Below are 24588 nucleotides of genomic sequence, written 5' to 3'. Positions count from 1 at the left end.
AGGACTATCCTATACATTGTACTAATACCATATCCTATCATTATTTCCATAATCCGTTTCATTTGTGCCTTCATGATTCTCAAAAAATCATGGAACGAAAATACTATTAACCTTGTAATTCTGAGTTGTTTCATTGAAATGCGTAGTCACAACTGGAGTACACCCACCTTAATCGCGCAATGTTTTGTACGAAATTTTTTTCACTGACACTTTTTTCATATCGCCTATTTTTGTATTTGCAAGTAAATGAGAAAATCTTAGGTTGCACAGAATATTGTACTGCGCATTTCAGGTGATCGATCTCACATTCTCTACTGCGTATACGGTAAGACGAATAGTTGTGGAGTCCGGTGAGGATGTTATAAGAGTAATACAGAAAGGAGTGGTGTTGAGTTAACCAAATAAGTATAGTATATAATATGAAATAATCTACTCTGCTGTATGATTTGTAAAGCCACTACTGTGTATGTAATAGCAAATAATTGTTGTATAATTTGTAATACTCTTCTGCAGTATACAATCAAGACAAAGGTCTTATTGTCCCACACCTAGAGATTGGAATCAATTAATTGAAAATTGACAAAACATAGTAAAATCGATTCTCGAGAATCAATTCTCAGCAATTTTTTACATGTAAGTTAACCTGATTTCAAAGTAATTTTTCATGCTGGCCAAGTGCTGATTATTTTTGCTGAAATTAGAAACTGATTCAAAGTCAGGTTGGTCGTCTATAAGAAAAATCTTGAAAAGATTCGATTTTTGATTCCAATCCCTACCCACACTGCCACACGAAGGAAATAATATTATCTTCACAAATATTATCTTCACTTGTTTTATGTGAAAAATTATTACTTCTTAATATATCTTCACTTATAAATATTTCATACAAAAAAACATTATTTCTACTTATTTTACGCGAAAAAAATATTATTTTTATTTGTTTTACGCAAAAAATATTGTTTTTACTTGTTTTACGCGAAAAAAATTTTATTTATAAAGCTATCTCACATGAAAGTGTAAAAGAATATTATCTTGCTTGTTATTTCACACAAATAAAGTTGTCTTACTCTATCAATGGATACTAATTTTGTTAATAAAGAAGATATCATTTATGAAGATGAGCTTATTGAGGTATATTTATTATATAAATCATATTTAGAGTAATCCAAATAATTGTAATATTATAAAATATTATTTTAACACATTATACAGCTACCAGATGGTATATCTTCTAAATTGGAAGAAGATACAGAAATTTATATTACAAAACATATAACGGTTAAAACAATAATTCACTCACTAGTTCCAATCGAATATCCTCCAACAAGTGAGAGAGGTATTGCAATTATATATCATATTGAAAGATGGGAAAACAAAGAGGCAGTATTTTCAAACGTAAATATTTGTTTAAAGAATATATTTTAAGTAAAGATAATCTTAATAATACTAATATTATTTTTTAAGGTTCAATATTCTATGGGTAGACCGTAAATCTGGTGGATAAAATGATACAACTTGTTCTTATTTTAGCAATATTTCTGCAAATAAAAGGATTGAACTTGTCAAGGATTAAAAATGTGTGAATTTGCAGACCTAGAACTTAAAGAAATGGAACATAAATCAGTAGATCCTGATTCAGATTTGTGTCTAAAAATAAATCAAGAATTATCAACCAGTAATAAAAAAAATAATACATTTGTGTAAGTATTACTTGTGTACCTTATCATTATATATATAGTAGTGATTAACTAGTTTTTATTTTATAGTGTATATTTAGTAGCATCTAAAACCAAATGCCGATATGTAACAAATGGAGTACAGTGTATTAGAAAACCTGTATTAAAATATTTGCGACGACATGATGAAACAACACCACCATCTTATTTCATTGGTTATTCTGAATGAAATGAAAGATATCACTGGTTTATTAGCATTAAAGATAATGTAGATCTTAATTTACTTTCTCAACTTTTGAATGGGCTATATGGTGTCACAATTTTTAAATTATTATTTTTTTTATTTTGCTTTATTTTAATTTGTTTAAATATATTTAGGGAGAAACAGATGAACCAGTAAACAACTGTTATATAGTATTGTATAATAATTCAAAAAAACTAATTGCCGTAAGTTTTAAAATATAATATTGAACTTTATTTATTATTGTAAATTATTTATTTATATAGTTTATTTATTGCAACACATCTACATTGTGCAGGTAATATTATTAAGCAAGGTTCAATAATCAGAAAAACATGTAGAGTTAAATATACTAAAATAATTTCACATGACTTAGAAAAATGCTCATATATAATTCTTATATCTAAGGGAATTCATTTTCATTTACCTCCTCCACCTAACCGTGTACCAGTTACTATTCAGGATCATTTACAGGAGCTAATTCACCAAGCAAATGATGATACAGTAGATGTAACACCAACGCGTATTATAACAGGTAACTTAATATTAATTTTATTAAAAAAAAATACTATATTAAATCTTAAAAATATCTGATATTATTCTATTTATTAGGAAATCTTATAAAGACATATTTTGGAACAGAATATCTTGCTGATATGCATGCCTCTTTAAATAATGCTGATCATCTTCGATACTATGTGAATAAGATTCAAAAAGAGATCTATCCATAGGGATGTGGAATTCTTGGAGTTATTTATAATTATTCACAAAATATTAACAATTTTTGTGAATATGTAAAATGTTTAGGTAATTAATTTAGAATATTATCATTAAATTTGTTATCAGTTATATTAATAATTAAATTAACCTTATTTTTTATGATATTTTATTGGAATTCTTTGAAGATAATCATTATATGATTATTTGTACAACTTTTGAGCAATTGAATGAATGGGCAAAATGTAAAAATTTTTAAATAGACTTGTCCTTTAAATGTGTGGCAAGAGGGATCAATGAATTTGAAATAAACTATTATAATTATATATAAACACAATTTAAGTAAGTTAAGTTTTACTTTTATTTGATTATTCATTATAATTTTAGTAAAACTATCATTATTAATAATCAGTAAACCTTTTCAGTTCTTACTTTTGCCCGCATTTTTACAAATAGTATAAATACAATTGCTTATCAATGAATGTTTTGTGCTCTGTTTGATCTTGTAAAACAATTAATAGGATCATCTGTTCAATTTCAACATATTCATAAAACTGGTTGGAATTGCATTATTGCAGATTTGGATTACGCTCAAGCTAAAGATCTCAGATTTGTATTAAATGAAATAGATAGAACAAAAAGTTAGAAAGAACACCTAATTTATATTTTCAAATCTTGTCATATACATTATAAGAGGTAAATATAAATTTTTAATTTGTTTGTTTTAACTAATATTACTATCAATATGATATAACTATATAGTCTAAGTTATTATAATTATTATATAGAAAAATCCAGGAAAAGAATTATGATAATAGTGTAAAAAATAATATGTATGCACTTCTGTCAACTGAATCAGAAAATATGATTAATAAATTGTTCAATAATATTCAAATGGCTGATGAAAGCACTTCTGGTCTGTATTTATATTTAATAATAAAGCTGTTTTATTATTTATTTATATATATTTAAATTATAAATTTTATTAATTTATTACTAGATTGGATCACATTTTACCATCAAAATTGGGTTATCACGTCACTAAACAAATATATGTCAAAGATTGATGATGAAGTATGGATAGCATCTCCTGATAATACAAATGTTGCGAAAGCAGCACATGCACTGAGTAATCATTGTAGGAAGAGTCTTAAATTGGTGACTGCTATTATTCAGTACGTAAGGACCCTGAACAATATATATATAGGTCAGATAAAAAATTCAAAATTTACTAAGGTCAATAAGCAAATATTTTTCATGTCTGCTAAGCAAACTTTTATCTAACCCATAAATTTTTTACACTGCTAAGCAATTTATTTTATAACATATATATATTTATATATAATTTTTTTATAAAATATGTATATAAAAAAAACTAAAAAAACAAAAATTTTTGAAATAATGTATGGATAAAGCTATTATTATTTTTTTGTAATATTACAACTTATAAATGTTTCTTATTAATATTTCGTATATCTGTTCTGTGACTTCAGAGCGTAATTTAGGCACTTTAGTCAAAGGAAACATCCAAAACCTTCTTAAGTAAAGTTGTTCAGCAGGTTCGAATCTACTTATATACAAATGTTTATCATGATTGAATAGATATTTATGGATTTATTCATGTTTTTTGTAACGCTACCAATACGCGAAATTTTTATTTTTAAAATTTACTGTAAAATTTGTCAAAAAAAAATTTTAAAAAAATTTTCCAAGTAAAAATGAAATAACTTTTATTGATTATTACAAAAAATTATAGTGTAAAATTATAAAAAAAACAGAAAACCACTTATTTTTCCTTTCCCACCCACCCGTTGCTCTCATTTTCAATATATATTTTTTTACTATTACATAAATACATATATGATTTATAATTTTAATGTTACACGGATGCGTATTTGTTTTATCAAAAACATGTTATACAATCATGTCTAAAAATGATTCCTGTATTACATATACAATTAACTTATTCTTTGTATTAAAAATAGTAAATTTTTTTTACACAAACATATTTATAACTTTGTTTACATATTTTATTAAATTTTTTTAATGTGAAAAATGTAAATATATATTATATTATATATATATATTAAAAAAATCTATCCTGCTACGCAAATATATATCTGACTATTAATAATTTAATACTCTGCTACGTATAATTATATCTGACTATTTAAAAATTATATTATCAAATAAGTAATAATAAATCTCATATAGGAAAAATTTTTATATGTTGGTTAAAACCTACCTTTATATATATTGTTCGAGATCCTAGTACGTAATATATATTTATATATTTATTATTATAAATTTTATTTTTTTAAATAATTATTTTTGAATTAATTGTATAAACATTATTTATCTATTATAGAGGATGTAAATTAGATAAAGGAAAGATTTACAGCTATTAACATTCATCAAAAATATAGTATACATAATTGGGAACATAATAAAGGACTTATTGCACAAAATGTTCAGTTAAATAAACGTAAAGGTAGCATTATATATTAAAATAACATCAAAAATTGAAAGTTAAATTTAAACTAATTAATTTTAATTTATTTATATATTATAATTAGCTCATATGCAAGCTAAAAAATCAAATATGATAAAATCTGTTCCTGTAAAACGTAAACAAAATAAGCAATCCAATAATAATAAGAAAAAAAGCAAAAAAACTATTGTGATTGATTCTGATTAAAGCTCTGAATGGATCGGGTCAGGTCAGGTAATTGACTTGACCTGATCCAAAGCAAGTCATGAATTTGGTGATCTGACCCAAATATCATGTATCAGTTCAGGTATCCAACCCGATCTGTTGACCCGATATATTTTAGGTCAAAAAAATGGTTAAGTATTTTTTATATATCAAATAATAAGAAAAAACGCCAAATGTTTTTTTTTACAATTATTTTATGAAAAAGTACGTTTCAGTACTTTTTATTATGCTAAAACGTATTTTTTTTGTTTCTTTTAATGAAAAATGTCAGATCCAACATTTTTAAATTAAAGAAACTCTTTTTTGTTTTTTTAAATGAAAAAACGTCAGGTTCAACATTTTTAAATTAAAGAAATGATTTTTTTTTGTTTCTTTTAATAAAAAATATCAGGTTTGACATTTTTTAATAAAAAAAACATTTTTTTGTTTCTTTTAATGAAAAAACATTGAACCTGACATTTTTTAATTAAAGAAACGTTTTTTTTTGTTTCTTTTAATGAAAAAATGTCAGGTTCAATGTTTTTTAATCAAAGAAATGATTTTTTTTATTTCTTTTAATAAAAAATGTCAGGTTCAACATTTTTTAATAAAAAAACATTTTTTTTGTTTCTTTTAATGAAAAAACGTCGAATCTAATGTTTTTTAATTATAAAGAAACGATTTTTTTTGTTTCTTTTAATAAAAAATGTCAGGTTTGACATTTTTTAATAAAAAAACATTTTTTTTTGTTTCTTTAATTGAACCTGACGTTTTTAATAAAAAAAGATATTTTTGTAATTATTTTTAGTGCTCCGAATGAGTCAAATCGAATCGAATTTTAGTTTAATTTAAACTCGACTCGAAAAATTCGAATCGAGTCGAGTCAAGTTGAAATTATAATTTTTTCCGATTTGACTCAATTCAACTCAAAAAAAATTATAATTTCAAATCGACTCGACTCGTAAAAAATCCAACCCAATTCGATCGAATTGATCGAATTTTTCGAGTTAAATCGAGTTAACTCACAGGTCAAAATCGAGGCTATCGGTTGCATATCGGGTACCAGATATATGTAGGATATGTATATGATATGTATACGATATGCAACAATTACACACATATCGGGTACCTGATATCTGTAATGTTTATGCAGAAGTTCGGTGATATATATTATAGATATCGTGCACATATTACACATATATCGGGTAGTATAATATCGGGCACATATCTTATACATGTCGTATAAATATCATATAGATATTGGTCAGTATAATATCGGACACATGTTATATAGATATCGGGTAAATATAGGATACATATCGTACATTTATCTGACAATACGATAGATAATTTTTTCATATAATATTATAATTTAATCTGGGCAAAATTATAATTTCAGATTAATTTTTAATTTTAATTCGGGCTAAAGTAAAATTTTATTACACAAATTTTATTCTTATTTTCAATTAAATTAAAAGTTTTATTGTTTTTTAATTAATAATAAAAAAGATTACAAAAAAATATATTATTCTATATAGCTATATAAATAATTAGATATCTGTTATCTACAAATGGCGCTTATTTTTATCTGTTTAATATTTAAAAGAAAGAAATAGTATTTTAGTAATAAAGATATTAGTATGAATAATGTATTCGTAAAAGAAAAAGAATAGTATTAAAAAAATGTTAGTAAAAAATGGTTAGTAATAGAAAATGTTATTAGTATGTTTAGTAGTAAAATATATTAGTAAAAACAAACGTTAGTAGGTTAGAAAAAAAGAAAATATAAATAAAAATTAGTAAAAAAATATACCTTTGTATTTATTTCACCTCTTTTTTTGAAGTTTGCTGTTTAAAGAGAAAATAGATTTTGTTAATTATTTTTCTTTAATAAATAAAAAAAATAAATATTTAAATTACCTTGATGTGCGTTACTCTCATATTCTTCTGAAGATATATGATTAGATCTTCTTTTTCTTGAGTTTACTATATATAAACCAAATTAATTTTTGATTAAATTTTTTTAAAAAAAATGCTTAGATTACCTTGATATGTGTTGCTTCCAAATTCTTTTGATTTAGAGTTTTTTTTCTTGAATTCGCAGATATAGGATTACCACCTTGACGCACAGTATCAAAAAATGTCCGCCCTTGATGTGGAAGGTACTTAGGAACCACCTCATCTCCCGATTAATGAGACCCTAAGTCAGAGGAGGCTAGCCTATCGGGTACAAGTACCCTACAACTTCATCCCTAGGTAGTCAAAAATCTCAGGTGGTTCCAGACCACAGCGTACTACATGATTAGTCTTTGGACATGTTGGGATTTGATAAGTGAGAGAAAAAATACTCCAGCGCCAGCGTTTTGTAAAGAATAATAAAATAATATTTTTAAGTTAGTTCTTTCTTTATTAAATTTTTGAAAAAGTTTTGTTTCTTAAAATCGTAAAAAAATGCTGGTTGCTACAACTGACGGACAACGACAAATTGTCAGGCTACCCCGGACAAAGTAATTGGAAGGCAGAAAATGTCATAAAATATCCAGCCCTATTTCATAACATTTTCCTCCAGGCTAAAGCAAATATTACAAAAGAAATTGCAAATATATTTAACAAGCAATAGATACATGGCCGTTGAAAAATATATTCACACTTCATATTGTAATACCACAGTCTAACAAAGAAAGACAAGAAATTGCAAATATATTTAACAAGCAATAGATACATGGCCGTTGAAAAATATATTCACACTTATACCACAAAGAAAGACTCAAACCACTATTGTAAAGAAAAATATGAAAAATACGCGTATATCCTATTTTCATACCTTGCTTAACAGTTCCACTATTTATTTAAAAGAGAATTTTCTCTTTTTTGTATGTGGGTAGGGGTACATTTTTTCCTTTTTTTTATTCTTTTCTTTTGTATATAGTAGATGAGTATGTCTTACTATATTAAATATATAAACTAAAGTGCCAAAGTATTGTTAATATTGTAAAAGATAAGTAAAGTATACTTGGATAAAAGAGAAAAGAAGAGACGAACCGTAAAGCGTTAATAAAAGATAAGTAAGAAGAGAAAAGTGTATTTTTGAAAATAAACAAAAAAAATCGCGCATTAATTTTAGATATCACATGTAATCAAAGCGATTTTAATTGGTTATTAATATACATGCATAAATGTCATGTGATTTTAGTGACGAAACTGTAAACCTGCGTAATATTACGGTTAAAATATTTTGAAAATTTACGAGACTGTAAACCTGCGTAATATTATTACTATTTGATCGTTAAAGCTGCGTATGCAGTAGAACGTATACAAGGGCATGTGATACTATTGAATAATCAAAAATAATATTAACACCTTTTCTTTTAAGTTTGGGAAAGCAGATTTTTTTATTATTTACAATTTTTATGTTAAAAATTAAAGTAAATTCTAATTTTTATTATAACTTAATAAAAAATACACATTTGATACTTGTTCGCTACTATTTTACTATAAAATAGTATCCAGGCTGTACGGCATGAACGTCGGTATCAGTTACAGGCCCAAAAAACGTAAGTCTCCAGCCGATATTTGGTACGGACTGGGCCTAGCTATTCACTTAATAAATAAAAAAATAAAAATAATTATCTTCTTCTACGATACGTAGGTAAGTTTCTCCTTCTCCTACGATTGTCACGCGTAACTAAAATTGATCAAATTTATCAAATTTAAAATGTGAACGTAAAATAGAATGTAATATTAATTATAAAATTTTATTATAATATAATTACCTGGCCTCTTCCAAAATCTTGTTCTAAATTCATAATAATATTTTTGGCCAGTACTCATTCACAGCTACTGCCAAATGTGGCAAAAAACTGGCTTTCTGTACAAGTTACAGCAACAGCTTTTGATCTGGTTTTGGTGAAGTGATGAATTTGAAAAAAAACCAATATTTTTTTGAATTCATTTATAAACATTTTTGGGAGTTTATACAAATCTTTACAAAAAATATTATATATACGTATTATTGTATTACGCTAATTTAAACCTTTACATGTAAAACATTGGAAGATATCAACACTACTTAGATTTGTTGGTAAAATTGGAGTAGACAGTAAAATAATAGATATTATATGAGAAAAATTTCAAATAATAAAAAAAACCAAATAAGAAATATACACAAAATATTAAAGATAATTTCTTTTTTTTTAAATATAATTAAAAAAAAACTTACTAAATACTCGGCTTAATATTTAACCAAATGGTTTGTTTCTCTATAGGAGAAATAGGTTTTTTATAAGAAATTTTTATATCTTAATAATATATATATATTTATACAATAATATCATTTTGATATTTTTTTGTAAAAATATTATCAATAATACCGGTTGAAGAATATTGTTAATATTGGTCGTGAATCGTCGCGCTATTGACCAACGGTAACGAAGAATCGGCTGATCGGACTAGTCAATTATGGTTTGTGTGCCAAATGATAATCTTTTTTAACTTTTTTCTTTTTTACTTCTTTTTTTTGTAGATATCGGCTTTTTGGATTGGTAATTTGAACGACCAGGCTCTTAAACGAACGAACCAAAATAAAGTTCGTTCTTTTTCTTTGTTTTTACTTCCAGGGAACGTAATTAACGTTCCCTTTTCTTTTTTTAGTGACCTGGACGAACGAACAAGCCGAACACCCAGGAACTTGAACGAAACAAAGGTATGTTTCGTTCTTTTTAGTTTTTACTTCAAGGGAACGTAATTAACGTTCCCTTTTCTTTTTTTAGCGATCTGGACGAACGAACAAAAAAATTGGTGTATGGCAGTCTGCCAGATGATCAGTAATTGAAAGGGACCAATAAATTAATTAGCATAACGAAAACAATTTTTAAGAGCATTGGATATCATTTAAGGATCTTATAGAAAAGGCTTTAATTTTTAGCGGCGCTGAAAATTTTGATGATAGTCATGTATCAATTATTAAGTATTATTTGATTCTTGCATCAAATCATACTAATTTTATATAATTACAGAGATTTGTTGGGAAGATTTTGAAGCTCCGGAATGGTGCGTACCTATTAAAGCTAATGTATTAACATTTGAATGGGACGTAAGTACCAAAATACAAGATATTCAAAATTTTAGAATTACCACAAATATTTTTTGCTTGTAATTCTTATCAAAGTTACAGTTGCTAATAGAGCTCAAATTATTAATAATTATACATTTTAAAAATATTCCGCATTAAGTTTAGCATTATTTGAAGACTTTTTTATTTGGTAATACCCTCCCCTTAACTTTTCCTCGCCACTTTCATAAACGATAATAAACGATTGTGAACAATAATAAGTGATATGATAGATTGAGGGTTGATCGGGTGGTGTGTGTATTAGTGATATTATAATCAATGGTGTATAACAAAAAGCTAACAAATGATAATAAAATGATAATGATAATAAATGATAATAAACAATTGTGAAAAAATGATAGAAAATAAAAACTCATTCATTATTATCATCATCGACTAAAAAAGGAAAAGAAATTAATAAATTTTGTATTTACGACTAAAAAAGAAAAAAAAATTAATAAATTTTGTACTTACCATTTCGATCTTCTGTATTTTGAGTATTCGTATTCGTATTTTGAGTATTCCGGCTCCCACGTGCTATAAAATATTAAGAAAATCAATAAAAATTTATAATTTGATTAAACTTTTATACTTTACATACCATTCCTTCTATTGTTTCGTCTGTGTTGAGTTTTATTAACACCAATTGAAGCCTGTACAAACTGATCGTCTAGAAACATATTAAATCATATTAAATAAAACAATTTACCTCTTTAATATAATCATTTTGTTGATTATGTAATGTTGTTAGATTTAAAAGTTCTTACCTGGTTTTTCCCAAAACCGTGTATTCATGACTTCAAAATAAATGGCACCAGCACGGCTTCTTGCCCCTCTCGGATCGTTTGCAATCACTAATAATTGATCCTAAAGTATTAAGTGTTAAATAAGTATTAAAATTACTATTACAACAAATTTTTATTAATATTTAACTCACGTGATAACTGGTCACTAATCCATTGAATTTTGTTTGGCACTGTTTGCCCGAATAATTGCTTCCACACCTCTCATTTACTTTATTCGCAACGGAATTCCAGAATCTTTTTCTACTTCTTCCTGCAATTTGATAATGGTACTCGAAGTTTCTTGATCTCCGCTGCTCAATCAAAACTGCGATTTGGTCATCCGACCACTCCACCCGGCCGGAAGAATAAGTTATAGTGTCGAAAATGGAGGTAGTATTGACATTGATGGTATTGGTATCATTGACGGTGGTTGAATCAGTTGAAGATGAGGACATTGTTTGAAATTTTGTTAAAAAATTGTTTAGAATATTTGGAAACATATTTGATAAAAAAAAATATGTATTGATTATAAAAAAAAATATGTATTGATTATTAATTAGTATTGATTATCAAAAAAATGCGAGAAAGTTCTTGTAACAATTCTAATTATGCCATTCAATTATCATGATATTACATCATTTCATTTTTTAATTATTAGTACAATTTTTAATGTAACACCATTTCAAAATGATTTTGTTGATTCATGATATTATATCATAAAATTCACAAAACAGAGAATTCGTAAAACTCCGTCTCTTGTCCATTAAAAGTGATTAAAATGTCGATCTTCCATTGTTTTCCATCGTACAAAAAAAAAAATTAGCCATTAAAAGTGATTAAAAATTTTGTAAATTAGGTCCGGTATTATTCTTACGTAAAAATTAACATTTATTTATTACGACTTACTAATGCGAAAAAAAATTAATTAATTTTATTAATTTTACATCTTGGATTGATTTAATGTTAATTTTCAAAAGTTGAATTAATGTTGAGCGCGTTAAACGAATTCGTTGAGCAAAAATTATGCTTATGTAATACGCGATTAATAATTTTTCATTTGATGAAAGTCACGAGACATACTATCTTCTTGCTTATATTATACACGATTATCACTAAGCTTGAAATGGAAATCAAATGTGTCATCATTTTCTTTATTTGGTGTGGCATACTACAAGTTAAATCTTCTATTCAAAGGTATAATCGACAAATATTTTTGTTTTCCTACCGTAATATTTCTAAATTTTGTAGCTCGACATAATATCCTATGAACCGCTAACAGGGAATCACAACCTTCTTGAAAGTATTCAGCTTTCCATAATTCGGTATTTGATATTTCTGGCTCCATAAAACTATGTTTAAACCGAATACTAAAAGAAGGTGCAGGTTTATACCACTTGACATATGCTAGGAGGTGAGTTTTCGTTCCTTCTGGAAATCTAAGGGCATGCTCGAAATAATATTGGACTTCACCCGGATAAGTGTCAACTGAATCATCATTAGCTGCTTTCCATTTTGCAAATATATTCGCATTTTTTTCATGGCGACCAGAAATCATAGATCCAAATATTTCGGCGCCAATTTGTAGTCTTGCATGCTGATTCATATGCAAATCCATAAATCCTAACACATCTTCTTTTTCCTTTTCATATAATATTGCATACCATTCACATAGAAATCCTCGCAACTCCAAAGGCATAACGACATTGATATATGATGGGTTAAGCATTTGGCCAGGTAATGGTTCAGTGCCATATATTTTGGAAACCATAGACGTATTATGTCTCATGAATAGAAAATGCTGCAGTTCCTCCCTTTCTGCTGCGATTGCTAAACTTCCTACAGCTTTTTTTGGTACAAGAAGATGGAGAGATTCATCTAGAAGGCCAGATGTCCATTTACATGATAAGTGATAATCCACCAAAGTGTTTTTAAGAACAATTTTCATTAATTCGGGTTCTATTTGTCGGTTACTATTAGGATATGATCCTAAATAACAGGAATTTTTTTAATAAAGGTACTAAAGACAATTGAAAGACACTGAAGTAAATTTACCTATATATCCATTAAGTCTTTCAAACGGGAAAAGCCAAAAACTATATATAGGACCATAATCACGACAGCAATCAGGGATATGAAGTGCGAGATGTATATTGCTTGTTATAAATTCTGGTCCATATGTATATTCTATAAGGTAGGCCATATCTTTTAACCTCTCTTGCGCCTCCTTCAAATCATCATCTGTAATAAATCTTGCTACTAAAAGATTACAAGCTCGAACAAAATGCCCTAAGATCTTTCTATCATTATCATCTAGCATATCCCATAATATAGATGTAGAATAAATCATAATAAAGGTCTTCCATTGATCAGCAGTTAAGTTAGAAAACCCATCATTTCCGATTGCAATCTTTGGAGGAATTCTACCAATGTCAGAAGGTAAATCAATATTATCCATTCTGTTTTGTGCTACACGAAGTCGTTCCATAGTTAATTTTTTTTGGTTTACAAAAATGGATTTGATTATCCATTTTGCAACACCGAGAAAAAGACAATGCATAGGATCCACTACAGCAAATCGTATAGGATCCATGTATGGTAGGCGAAGCACTTCAGTCCATCTTATACCACGTACTTTAAAATGTGCTTCTCTGGAGGACTTTGAGTTACATTGCAACCATTCACTGAGCATATTGTCTATGTAATAAAAGATCTGCAGGCTTTGTTACCCATTCATTATAGTCTTGCATTCCTCCGTAATGAGTTTTTCTAAATTCCTCGCTATAAGTGGTACGTTTATCACACCTATAGCATTTCATTACTGCAGATCCATGACCAAATAACTTTCGTGTAGCTGGAGTATCAGATGATCCAACAATTAACGCAACTTTTATTTCTAAACCATTGGAAAATTGGTGAGTTTTTGGTACTTTCCACCCCTTCCAAAGTTCTAATAACTCATCTACAATAGGAGCTAGATAATGATTAATGCGTTCCAACCCGCCTCTTTTGGTCCTGGTAAGAAACCCAAATATATAATATTTTCGGGCTTATTCCTTTCTGACCTTGGAAGATTGCAAATAGACGCATAAATAGCGCCAGTACTATGCTGCGTGTAGGAGAATGGTTGGAACCAATCAAGATTAAGGAGAAGACCTACAAGTTGTGGCAGTCTCTGTTGTAAAAAAGGTACTACCATCAAATGGAAAATTTTTCCATACCTTACCATCGTAAATATCTGAATAGATATTATTTTCGTTTCTTTGAGTCCCTGATAATTTTAACATGTTCTCAAAATCTGGTCGTTCGATATAAAATGCTCAATTGCCTGACGAATGTTTGGCTTAGGATAAACCATGCGAGGTACCACAATTGTTGCATCTTTATTTTTTTTGAGAATGGAAAGTGGATTATTGCATTGGTGATTACGACTTGATATTGGATTATTTGGATACTCTTTATACGGGCAATTCATTATAGCAACTTTTCCTTCTTCCTTATATGCAATAATATCTTTAACATTATGCAATTTATGGCAATCGGTACATGCAGCTAATTGCATTTTCGGTTGAAAAATGTTTAACCATATTTTTGCCATATATAATGAGGTAGGAAAATTTTCAAATTGCAACTTATCAAAGCGCATAAGAATTATATGAAAAAATTTTATTAAGGATTCAAGTGCAATATCAGGCAATCGAAATCTTTGTTGAAATTTAAATAGCCATATTATAATCTCAGTATTAATAGAATCACTTAAGCTTTCCACTATAAATGCTTCTTCATTGTCATTGTCAATCTTAGGAGATGCGAAAAAATCTTCTACATCATCATTCTCCTCTCCTTCATCCACATCATCATTCTCTTCCTCATCCATATTATCTACATCATCATTCTCCTCTCCTTCATTCACATCATCATTCTCTTCCTCATCCATATTATTTACATCATCATTCTCCTCTCCCTCATCCACATCATCATTCTCTTCCTCATCCATATTATTTACATCATCATTCTCTTCCCCTCATTTATATTATCTACATTATAATTCTCACCAAAATAATTGATTTCATCATTATTTTCATCAATTGTAGGTGCTGGAATACGAAAACATGAAGGTTTTGATGAAAATAATGTTATATTTTCTTCAATATATTGGAAAGAAGGACCAGGATGGGAAGAGTCCTGATCTGGACTAGATGTACCGGAGTAATTATTTCTTTCTCGCTTTTTTGATATATTCAATTTTATTTCTGTATTTATATATGTATTATTAACAGATGATGTTTTTTTCTTTCTTATCGATGATGGTATTTTCCTGATTTTTTCTAGAATCTTTTGATCTCGATTCCCACAAACTATCATCATACGTATGTTTCTCTTGAGTGCGAGAATCAACTTCTGCACCTTTGCAACGAGCACAATTGCAAATATACAAATACTTTTTTTTGGGCTTTATTAAATCAGCCACAAAGGTTTCAGAGGGTTTCAACTTTACGTTTTTTATTACTCTTTATTAATCCAGATACAGAGTTACATTTTTTATTATTCATTTTTATTAAAATGTATAAAATATATTTTTTATTCTATCACTTTTAATAGTTAGTAATCAAGACGTTCAGAAACGAGCTTTTAATAATTCTTATCATACATAAGAATTGCACAAGAATTTTATGAGCGCGTTACTTTTACCTGGTGAGAATTGCGCAAACGCGTTGCTACCTCTGAGCCCTTGATCTGCATCCTGAAATCTCTGAAATCATTATAAATTTGCACACAAACAACTTTTCTCGCGTTCTGAAATCTCTACTTTATACGGGATTTTTTTATTTTACAAAATAACAAAAAGATTTTATACTTCGTAACAATGAATAGTGATAATGTATCATCTAGTGATGAATCATCCTCCTCCTCCTCCTCCTCCTCCTCCTCCTCTTCTTCTTCTTCCTTTTCTAAAAGTTCTTATAACACGATAAAAGCAAGTATTTGATTATTTTATATATTATTTCTGCTTTTATCCTATTTACATTTATCTATTATTTTACAGAAAGAAGTGTTTATTTGGAGCGACTCCGAGCTAAAAGACGTATACAGTATTAACTATGAGCTCACATGGGCTGAGCAAAAAGATAACATAGTCACCAAGTTGCTTCCACCACTTTACAAACTCGTAAATAAAAAATATAAAGTCTCAAATAGTGATTTATTAAAGATGTTATATGGACGTTGGCGATCTCGCCATCGCGTTAGTAATATTAGAAAGCAAGGGGAAGCCCAAATAAAACGTAACAAAAGAAGAGCAATGAAGAATTCAAGGATGCAGGATGTAAATTATTTAATTAACAGAAGCTATTAAATTTAGTTTTTTTTTTAAATTAATTATATTGTGCTTTATAATTAACATTGTTAGAAAAAAAAAGAAGAACAAACGCGGCCAATTACCTAATACAAAACAAAGATAAGTACATTTGCCGATATCCTGAAAAGGATCTAGTTCAAATTTTAAAAGATTCAGGCTACCATTCCGAAGAATGGGAGGAAACCGACGAAGATGATGAAGATGATGAAAATGATGAAGAAGAAGTAGTCACAAAAAAAAATTCGATATATATTTATGAAAGATGGTGGAGATCTCCTGCTGTATGTATATTTTATTATTTTTTATCAAAGTATAAACACTAATTTATAGTTTAATTTCTTTATTTAAGCTTCAACGTTTATTACATAATCGTATTGATCCAACGGTAGAGTTATTAAGGAAAAAAACCACCAAACTTAAAATGTAAAAGAGTTCTAGACAAAACAGAAACAGTTAGTGTGCCGCCACCTGCCGGCGCACCAAGCTGGTGTTTGAATAGAGAAGCACTTGAAAAATTCAACCGTTTAACCAAAAATATCCCGGTTTATGATTATGATACTGATGAAAGCATCATTCAAGACAACAATGGTGCCGATGATGATGTTGATAATAACGTCGTAAATAACAAAAATAACAACAAAAGGAAAAAAAAGAAAAATAAATCTAAATCAAAAAATAAAAAATCAAAAAAATAAATTTTACAATTATTACACTTTTGCCTAAATAGGTTTATCGTCAAAAATACTAATCAGACTTTAATAAAAATCAGAATTCAAACATTTTCATTTAATTTTTTTAAAAATTGATTGATTAAATTAAAAATATCATGGTTTGATAAAGCTATAGATTACAGTTTATTTTTATTAATAAACAAGTTACGGTATTGATTACTTTATTACAGTAACAATTTAATTACGGATAAGGTATTTAATAAGATATCAAAAACTGATTAATAAAATTTTCTATATTAACATACGATAAATTAGATTAATAAGCTAAATACGATAATATTATTTTTTCAAAAAAATTAAAATGAAAATATACACAAATTTTTGTTTTTGGTATGTAAGTCAAATTAAATTACTATATGCTTAAATCATAACTCATAACCCAAAGTTGAGGATTAACCGGGTACCTTGCTTTAGATTCAGCGACACTTCCCAAGTCAGATGAGGTGCCACAGGTACGCTTTAAGAAAACTCGCTATGATAATAAGGATAAGTATATTCGAAAATACCAGATATGAATAAACATAGGATACGATGAATAATCTCAAATAGAAAAATAAAAAATAAAAAAATAAAATAAAATAAAATAAAAATATAAAAAATAAAATAAAATAAAAAAAATATTTTCAATTAGACAAAGCATCCTCGTTCCTTCCTGGAATTCTCATTTGACTAAATTATTATTGTTTGTAATTTGATCCATTTGAATCCACCATAAATTGCCAGACAGGGCGAACCCTTATTAGACAATTATAGCTTCATCACCAAATGGCTGCGATGTGTTTAATGATATGGCAACCTGTTTAATTCATTTTTAAATGAGCAAACGTGGCCATAAAACTCATTAAAAAGGTAGGCTACAGAGTGCAATGCAACCTACCTAACCTAACAAGTAGGTCTAAGGGTTAGGGAATAAAATACACCCTAAACCCATGCAGTTGGTATGGAAATAAAAGTTTACAAACGGAAGTTTCAGACTGTGCCTGACGACAAAATGGGTGAGGTGCAATCAGGACTTTTTCCTCTAATCCAGCCCGGAATTATAGAGGCAACATTGTTATCGTACAAAGCACATCGACGAAAACGTCTCTCAAAGAAATTAATCAATAAAGAGTATACTTGGGCAATAGCCGATCTTCATCGTCACCCTATAAACTCCAAAAGGACAGGGATCAGCGCAGGCATTTTGGCTTACGTATCTCTTTAAAGATTAATTAAATTGAAAGATAGGATCCAAATTCAATATGACTGAATCGATCGCCTCCGGTTATCAAACTTCCATCAGAAGTGATCGCTAGAATCAAAGATACCAATAATCACCCTTATCAGTAACGATCGAACTAAAGATGTTAGAGAAATAAAATCCGTCATTTATATGGAATTAGTTTGTATTACAATTTTATTACGATTTGGGTAAAAAAAATATCTCCTTAAAATTTATTTTTTTTCAGGTATCCTGGCTATATGGAAAGATTCCTAATATGGTAATAGTACAATACACCTTATACGCCATTTTGCAAATTCAGTGTAATAGTTTACAAAGAAAAAAAGGGAACGTATTTATTTTTTTGCCATGAGAAATTTAATTACAATAAGTGGATTTCAGAAAATCGCGGTAATTTGAATAATTTGTATATGCTTTTGATAACGGGTTTGAAGTTTAGGTATTCTCTGGCCGCACTCTTGTATTACTATGATCACTGAGAGTTGGCTTATATAATAATCTTATCATTCAATATTTCCTAAAAAAGTAAATAAACATCATCTATTTATAAGTATTCATGATTTGGAAAAACTCCGTATGAAGTTGTGAAGATAAATGATACTTGGATCAAGCACTCCATAGCAATTATCTTTTTTCGTACACTGTATTACATTTTTACAAAGTACAAAGCGTACAAAGCCAATACCAAATAGACAGAAATCAGTAGCTGTTTTCTATACTACGATAATATTAAATAAACACACAAATTTTTTTAAAGATCGTACAAATATCGGTGACCGATATATATTAGATAACGGATCGGTGACTAATAGTTTGGATATCGGACACTTGGTAATTTACATTTTTTTAACCATATTTGAAATTTGCGCATTATGTGACAAATCGGGTACCCGATATGTTGTTAATATGTAAAAATGCCCGATATGTACCTAATTAGTCACCGATATATAGGTACCCGATATGTGTGAGATAGATCGTTTTTTGACCTGTGACTTGAGTTGAATCGAACTAATCCGATATTACAATTTACAAATAATTAATAAGTTTATTAGTTATAATGTATTAATATTTTATATAATTTTATTTATTTATTTATAATATTTATTAATTTTTATTTAATTTCCACCATGATTTCAAACACATACAAGCTTGTATAGTTTCAGCGGAAAGATTACACCTTTTTGTGGTGATAAGATCAGTACCTCCAGAAAAGGCTCTTTCAATAGGTACGCTAGTTGCTATTACAAAAAAAAAATTAATCAATTTAATGATCAAAATATAAAAATCATTAATCACTAATCACTTGAACATTTACTGGGAATTGCAAGAAAATCACGAGCCATTAATGATAAATTTGGAAATTGAGGTTCGTTTAGCTATAAAACAATTTAAGATTAATAATTAATAAATTATAAAATCGATATAAGTAAATCGATATAAGTTTATTAGTTATTACTATACCTTCAACCATTGTAATAAATTAACTTCACCAAAGGCAACTGGACTTCCAAGATATATGTCTAATTCATTTTCATTATTTGATAATCTCCATTTTTTATATATGTGACAAAATAAATCATCATCTTCAGAAGATGCATTATTTTCAGCTGTATCATTTGTTACCGGTGCATATTGTTTTTCATAAACATCAGAAATAGCTTTTCGCGCCTCAATAATAAATTCTTCTTCCCAATTATTATCTTTATGATATGTAAGCTTTAACCGAAGATCAAGAACTAAAAAATAGAAAGAATATTAAAAATAAGATAATATAATTATATAAATATAATCATTAATCAATATAAATTATACATACTGGTAGAAATAGTATATACTAAAGCATCCGTATGCTTATAATACTTTTTGAGTTTTTGCATAGCGCTATTTGCTGCTATTTTAATTGCTTCTTTTATATCTTGATTTTTTGAAAATCTTCTATTTTATCCATAAGCCAATTATAAATTGGAATTGAGTTTTCAATTGTTGGAAATTTATTATGAGAAATATGATGTGTAGCGCGGGCAAATATCTAAAATATAATTATTATTAATATAAATCAATCAATATTAAAAGATATTTAAACTAAATTATTATAATTTTCTTCTTACTGATAAAAAGTTTTTTATTTAAATTAATAATTCCCATTCAGCATCAACTAATTCCTATTTTCGTAAATCTCTATCTGCTGTTGCAGTATTATCAAGAGCCTAATATAATTGAAATAGTATAATTAAATAAAATAAAATAGTAAAATTACGAATTTATAGTAATATAATTGATAAAATCAAAGTTTACCTCGCGTAATTCACAGCAACGTTCAATCATGTTGTAAGTCGAATTCCACCTAGTTTTTACGTCAAGAATTAATTCTTTACTAGGTAGATTAGTAACTTCACATTGACGTGCTAATTTTTCTCGTCTTTGCGGTGATGAACGGATCTTGACGACAAGCTTACGAAGCTACAATAAAAAATTAAAAATCATATATTAAAATTAATCATTTAAAAAATTAATTAATTTTTTTATTTACCTTTGGAATTACATCTCTTATTTCGGCATTATTATTTAAAATATCATTTTCACTTTCCACATATCCGACCTTTAAATTGGAAAGTGCATCTTGTGTTGCAAGATTAATCACATGTGCTAAACAACGCACATGGTTATTAGATGCTGTGAATTCAATATTCCTGTTCTTACATGTATCTTGTACCATTTTTATTAAAGTGTCATTATTACTGGTGTTGTCAGTTGTAATTGCCATAATCTATATATATCATATTATAAAATAAAAAAATTGAATAAAAATTAATAATAACATTATAATAACATAAATAAATAATATTACTTACTTTAGTAAGGATTCTCATATCATCACAACAATGTTCAAATGTTTCATACAGATTTTTCCCAGAGTGAGGTCCAGATAACTTGCAAAAATCAATTAAAGTTTCTTTAAGTTGCCAATCTTGAGTTATCCAATGAACAGTAATTCCAAGAAATGGAATATAACTAGGTGAAGTCCAAGCATCACTGGTAAAAAAATGATTTATCCTACACATATCTTACACATATTGGGTACTCAAAATGTAGAAAATCATACACAAATAATACACATATCATACACATATCGGGTATTAATATATATATCATACATATATCAGGTACCTGATAGGTATACTATATATATAAGTACCCGATATGTGTATGATATGTGTATTATTTGTGTATGATTTTCTACATTTTGAGTAACCCGATATATGTAAGATATGTGTAGGATATGTATAGGATAGACCATTTTTTTACCAGTGCATCAAGTGTAAATGAAAGACGTCTTGGAGCATTCTAATAATTTAATTTATTATTTTATTAAATTAATATTTAAATAATTTAGTACTAATAAGAATAATAAATTAATAAATAATAATAAATAAACACAAAATACCTGTAAAATTTCTTGTATTTTGTTTTTTTCATCTTTAAATGATTTCATGATGTCGTTATGGATTGTATCAGCTGACAAAGACTTCGCATTTGGGTTAAATAAACAAAATAATTTTCAAAGATATTCGCATTTCACAACTACGAAAAGCTGATCATCACAAACAATCCATTTAACAAGAAATTCCCGAAATGATCCTGAAGTAAAATTCTAAATATTTTATTAATATTTGTTAAATATAAAAGAATAAAATATTATAAAAAATAATATTTACTGGTATTTCTTTTATGACAAATTTATCCATTTCACCATTTTCTACTTCTAGTTCAAGTTTACTAGAATGCTTATTTTTTAAATGAGTATGAAGAGTTGTGTACTTTCACCAGATCGTTTATATTTCGTACTTTATTTAATAATAATGATTATTTAATAAGCATAAAAAATTACTAATAAAGATATTTTATATACAATATATACACTTACCCGCAGTAATTGCATTGTGCTTTTCCCTCCTCTTCAAGAAGTGTAAAGTGAGACCATACTGAACTATACGTTCTTGAAGAACTAGCACTTTCACTCATTTTGGTAATTTGATTAAATCTGTTATCGACTTATCGGTTTATCTAAATTCTAAAAAGTAAAAAGAAAAAGTTGATCCTAATGATGTAATAATAATGTAATATCATTAGACGATCAATTGTAAAAAAAAATGATGTAACAGAATTACGGAAATAGTGATCAACTTGAATTATTGCCGAATCGAATCGAGTTCTAGTTTAATTCGAACTCGACTCGACTCGGAGACTGATTCGTGACTCGACTCAATATCACGTGCTTGTAAATTTGTTGATTCGTACTTGACTCAATTCGACTCGATTCGATAATAATTCGAGTTAACTCGACTTGTTTCGGAGCACTAATTATTTTTAATAAAAAAACGTCAGATTCAGGTCAGTTTGGCATTTTTTTATATTTATAAAATGCTGAAATGTCTTATTTTTGACCAAAATATATCAGGTTAATGGGTTTGGTTGGGTACCTGATTGTGACTGATCTGACCTGAGATCAGGTCATTAAATCTGCTACCGACCTGAATTTTTTGGGTCAACTCGTTAGGTTACCTGATCTGTCAAGTCAAATTCAAAGCTCTAATTCTGATATTGAAGAAGATTGTGAAGACAGCAATTACAAAGAAGATAATAAAAAGAATGAGTTGGCTTTAAAGCTCAAAGAACTTGAATATCGTTAAAAGAATGTGAGCTTGCTTTAAAGGAGAGTGAAGCTAAAATCTGTGTAATGGAATTGTCTAATTCTGAAAAGAAGCGTCAATTAAATTTGGCTGATTAAGTAATGTTAATTAATCAAAAATTTTAATAAAAAGATACAATATATGAAAATATAAATTTTCTAATACTTTGTGTATAAAAAACTTTAGTTGTAATAGTTGTAATAATAATACATGTATTACTATTTTAATATTAATTTTAAAATTAGTAATATGTAATATATATAATACTCATTTCGATTGCTAATATAGTAGTTGAGTATAGTATAATTTTCAACTATATTCAATTGCTATTTTAATAGTATACTATACTTATTTGGTTAACCTGACACCACTTCTTTCTGTCTTACCAGTAACATAAAGGGTGTGAAGTGTACTCAGGTAATGAATAGTATCTCAGCCCACTCTGAATCATGTATTTAGCCCATCGTATTATTTATCACTTGAGTAAACTGTCACATAAGGGACTGTACTCCACTCATCATCCCCATAACTTTTCGTATCACTCCTACGTATAACATATTCTGCAGATATAATTCACATGAACCAATGATGTTTTACTGCATGATTGTATAAGTCACAACGTGATTCGTAAAAACTAATTCAGTATTGTATGTAATTACAACGAAGTTATATTTAATTTTATAAAAATCATTTGACCAATAAGCAAGTTTTGCCAATACATATTTACCAATAATCATTTAACTAATAGGTACATTATTGTAATAGAAATAATTAAGAAAATTCAAATAATTTATTATAATCTAATAAATTTTGATAATCAGTTGTTTACTAAATATCTATCAATTGAGATACTTGAAAATACCTTAAATCATCAATTATAATTTTTTTGAATAGATATAAGTTATTTTATTATTATATATTTAATTAATATTTTTAATTTAAATTAATTAATGAATATAGAAAGAAACTATTTGGCTGATACAAATAGCTCTAATAGTATATCTAATAATTATCTAATAGTTTAAACAACATTAATATATAAAAACTCATACAATTCTACACTGTCAAATATAGACAGAAGATTAAATAAAGAAACTGTATTGGATAGTTATTCTTTATCAAAGATTGATGAGTTATTAGATAAATATAGAAAAGTGAAATGGTTTATAAGTATAGATTTAGCTGTAGGATTTAACTATATATTACATATATATTATAATACAATTATTTTACTATCCAATAATTCAATTTGCATAAACTTTTTTTTATATTGTAGCCCTCTTTATACTTTATAAAACAAAAAAAATTCATTGAAATTGGACTTTTAGATAGTGAAATAATTTCAAAAAAAGCTTTTTAATAAA

General features: G+C 27.5%; 3 protein-coding genes across 3 annotated transcripts; 2 read left to right on the top strand and 1 right to left on the bottom strand.

Moving 5' to 3' along the window:
- Positions 1 to 1074: 1074 nt before the first annotated feature.
- On the top strand, positions 1075 to 1491 carry OCT59_011096 (uncharacterized protein; the record flags this gene model as incomplete). The annotated part of the gene is made up of 3 exons (XM_066136290.1): positions 1075 to 1131; positions 1213 to 1395; positions 1465 to 1491. 3 exons carry the CDS (start codon positions 1075 to 1077, stop codon positions 1489 to 1491), a joined length of 267 nt encoding a protein of 88 aa, XP_066000926.1.
- Positions 1492 to 1575: 84 nt separating this feature from the next.
- Positions 1576 to 2648, top strand: OCT59_011095 (uncharacterized protein; the record flags this gene model as incomplete). The annotated part of the gene is made up of 5 exons (XM_066136289.1): positions 1576 to 1700; positions 1767 to 1891; positions 2184 to 2215; positions 2326 to 2452; positions 2530 to 2648. The coding sequence occupies 5 exons, from the start codon at positions 1576 to 1578 to the stop codon at positions 2646 to 2648; spliced, it is 528 nt and encodes a 175-aa protein (XP_066000925.1).
- A 19444-nt stretch (positions 2649 to 22092) lies between these two features.
- On the bottom strand, positions 22093 to 22556 carry OCT59_011094 (uncharacterized protein; the record flags this gene model as incomplete). The annotated part of the gene is made up of 3 exons (XM_066136287.1): positions 22093 to 22185; positions 22250 to 22310; positions 22459 to 22556. The coding sequence occupies 3 exons, from the start codon at positions 22554 to 22556 to the stop codon at positions 22093 to 22095; spliced, it is 252 nt and encodes an 83-aa protein (XP_066000924.1).
- Positions 22557 to 24588: the final 2032 nt, after the last annotated feature.

Source organism: Rhizophagus irregularis, chromosome 19 (genome assembly GCF_026210795.1).
Source record: "Rhizophagus irregularis chromosome 19, complete sequence".
Lineage (NCBI taxonomy): Eukaryota > Fungi > Glomeromycota > Glomeromycetes > Glomerales > Glomeraceae > Rhizophagus > Rhizophagus irregularis.
Note: the sequence above shows the minus strand (reverse complement) of the source record. Positions and strands in the feature narration are given on the sequence as shown.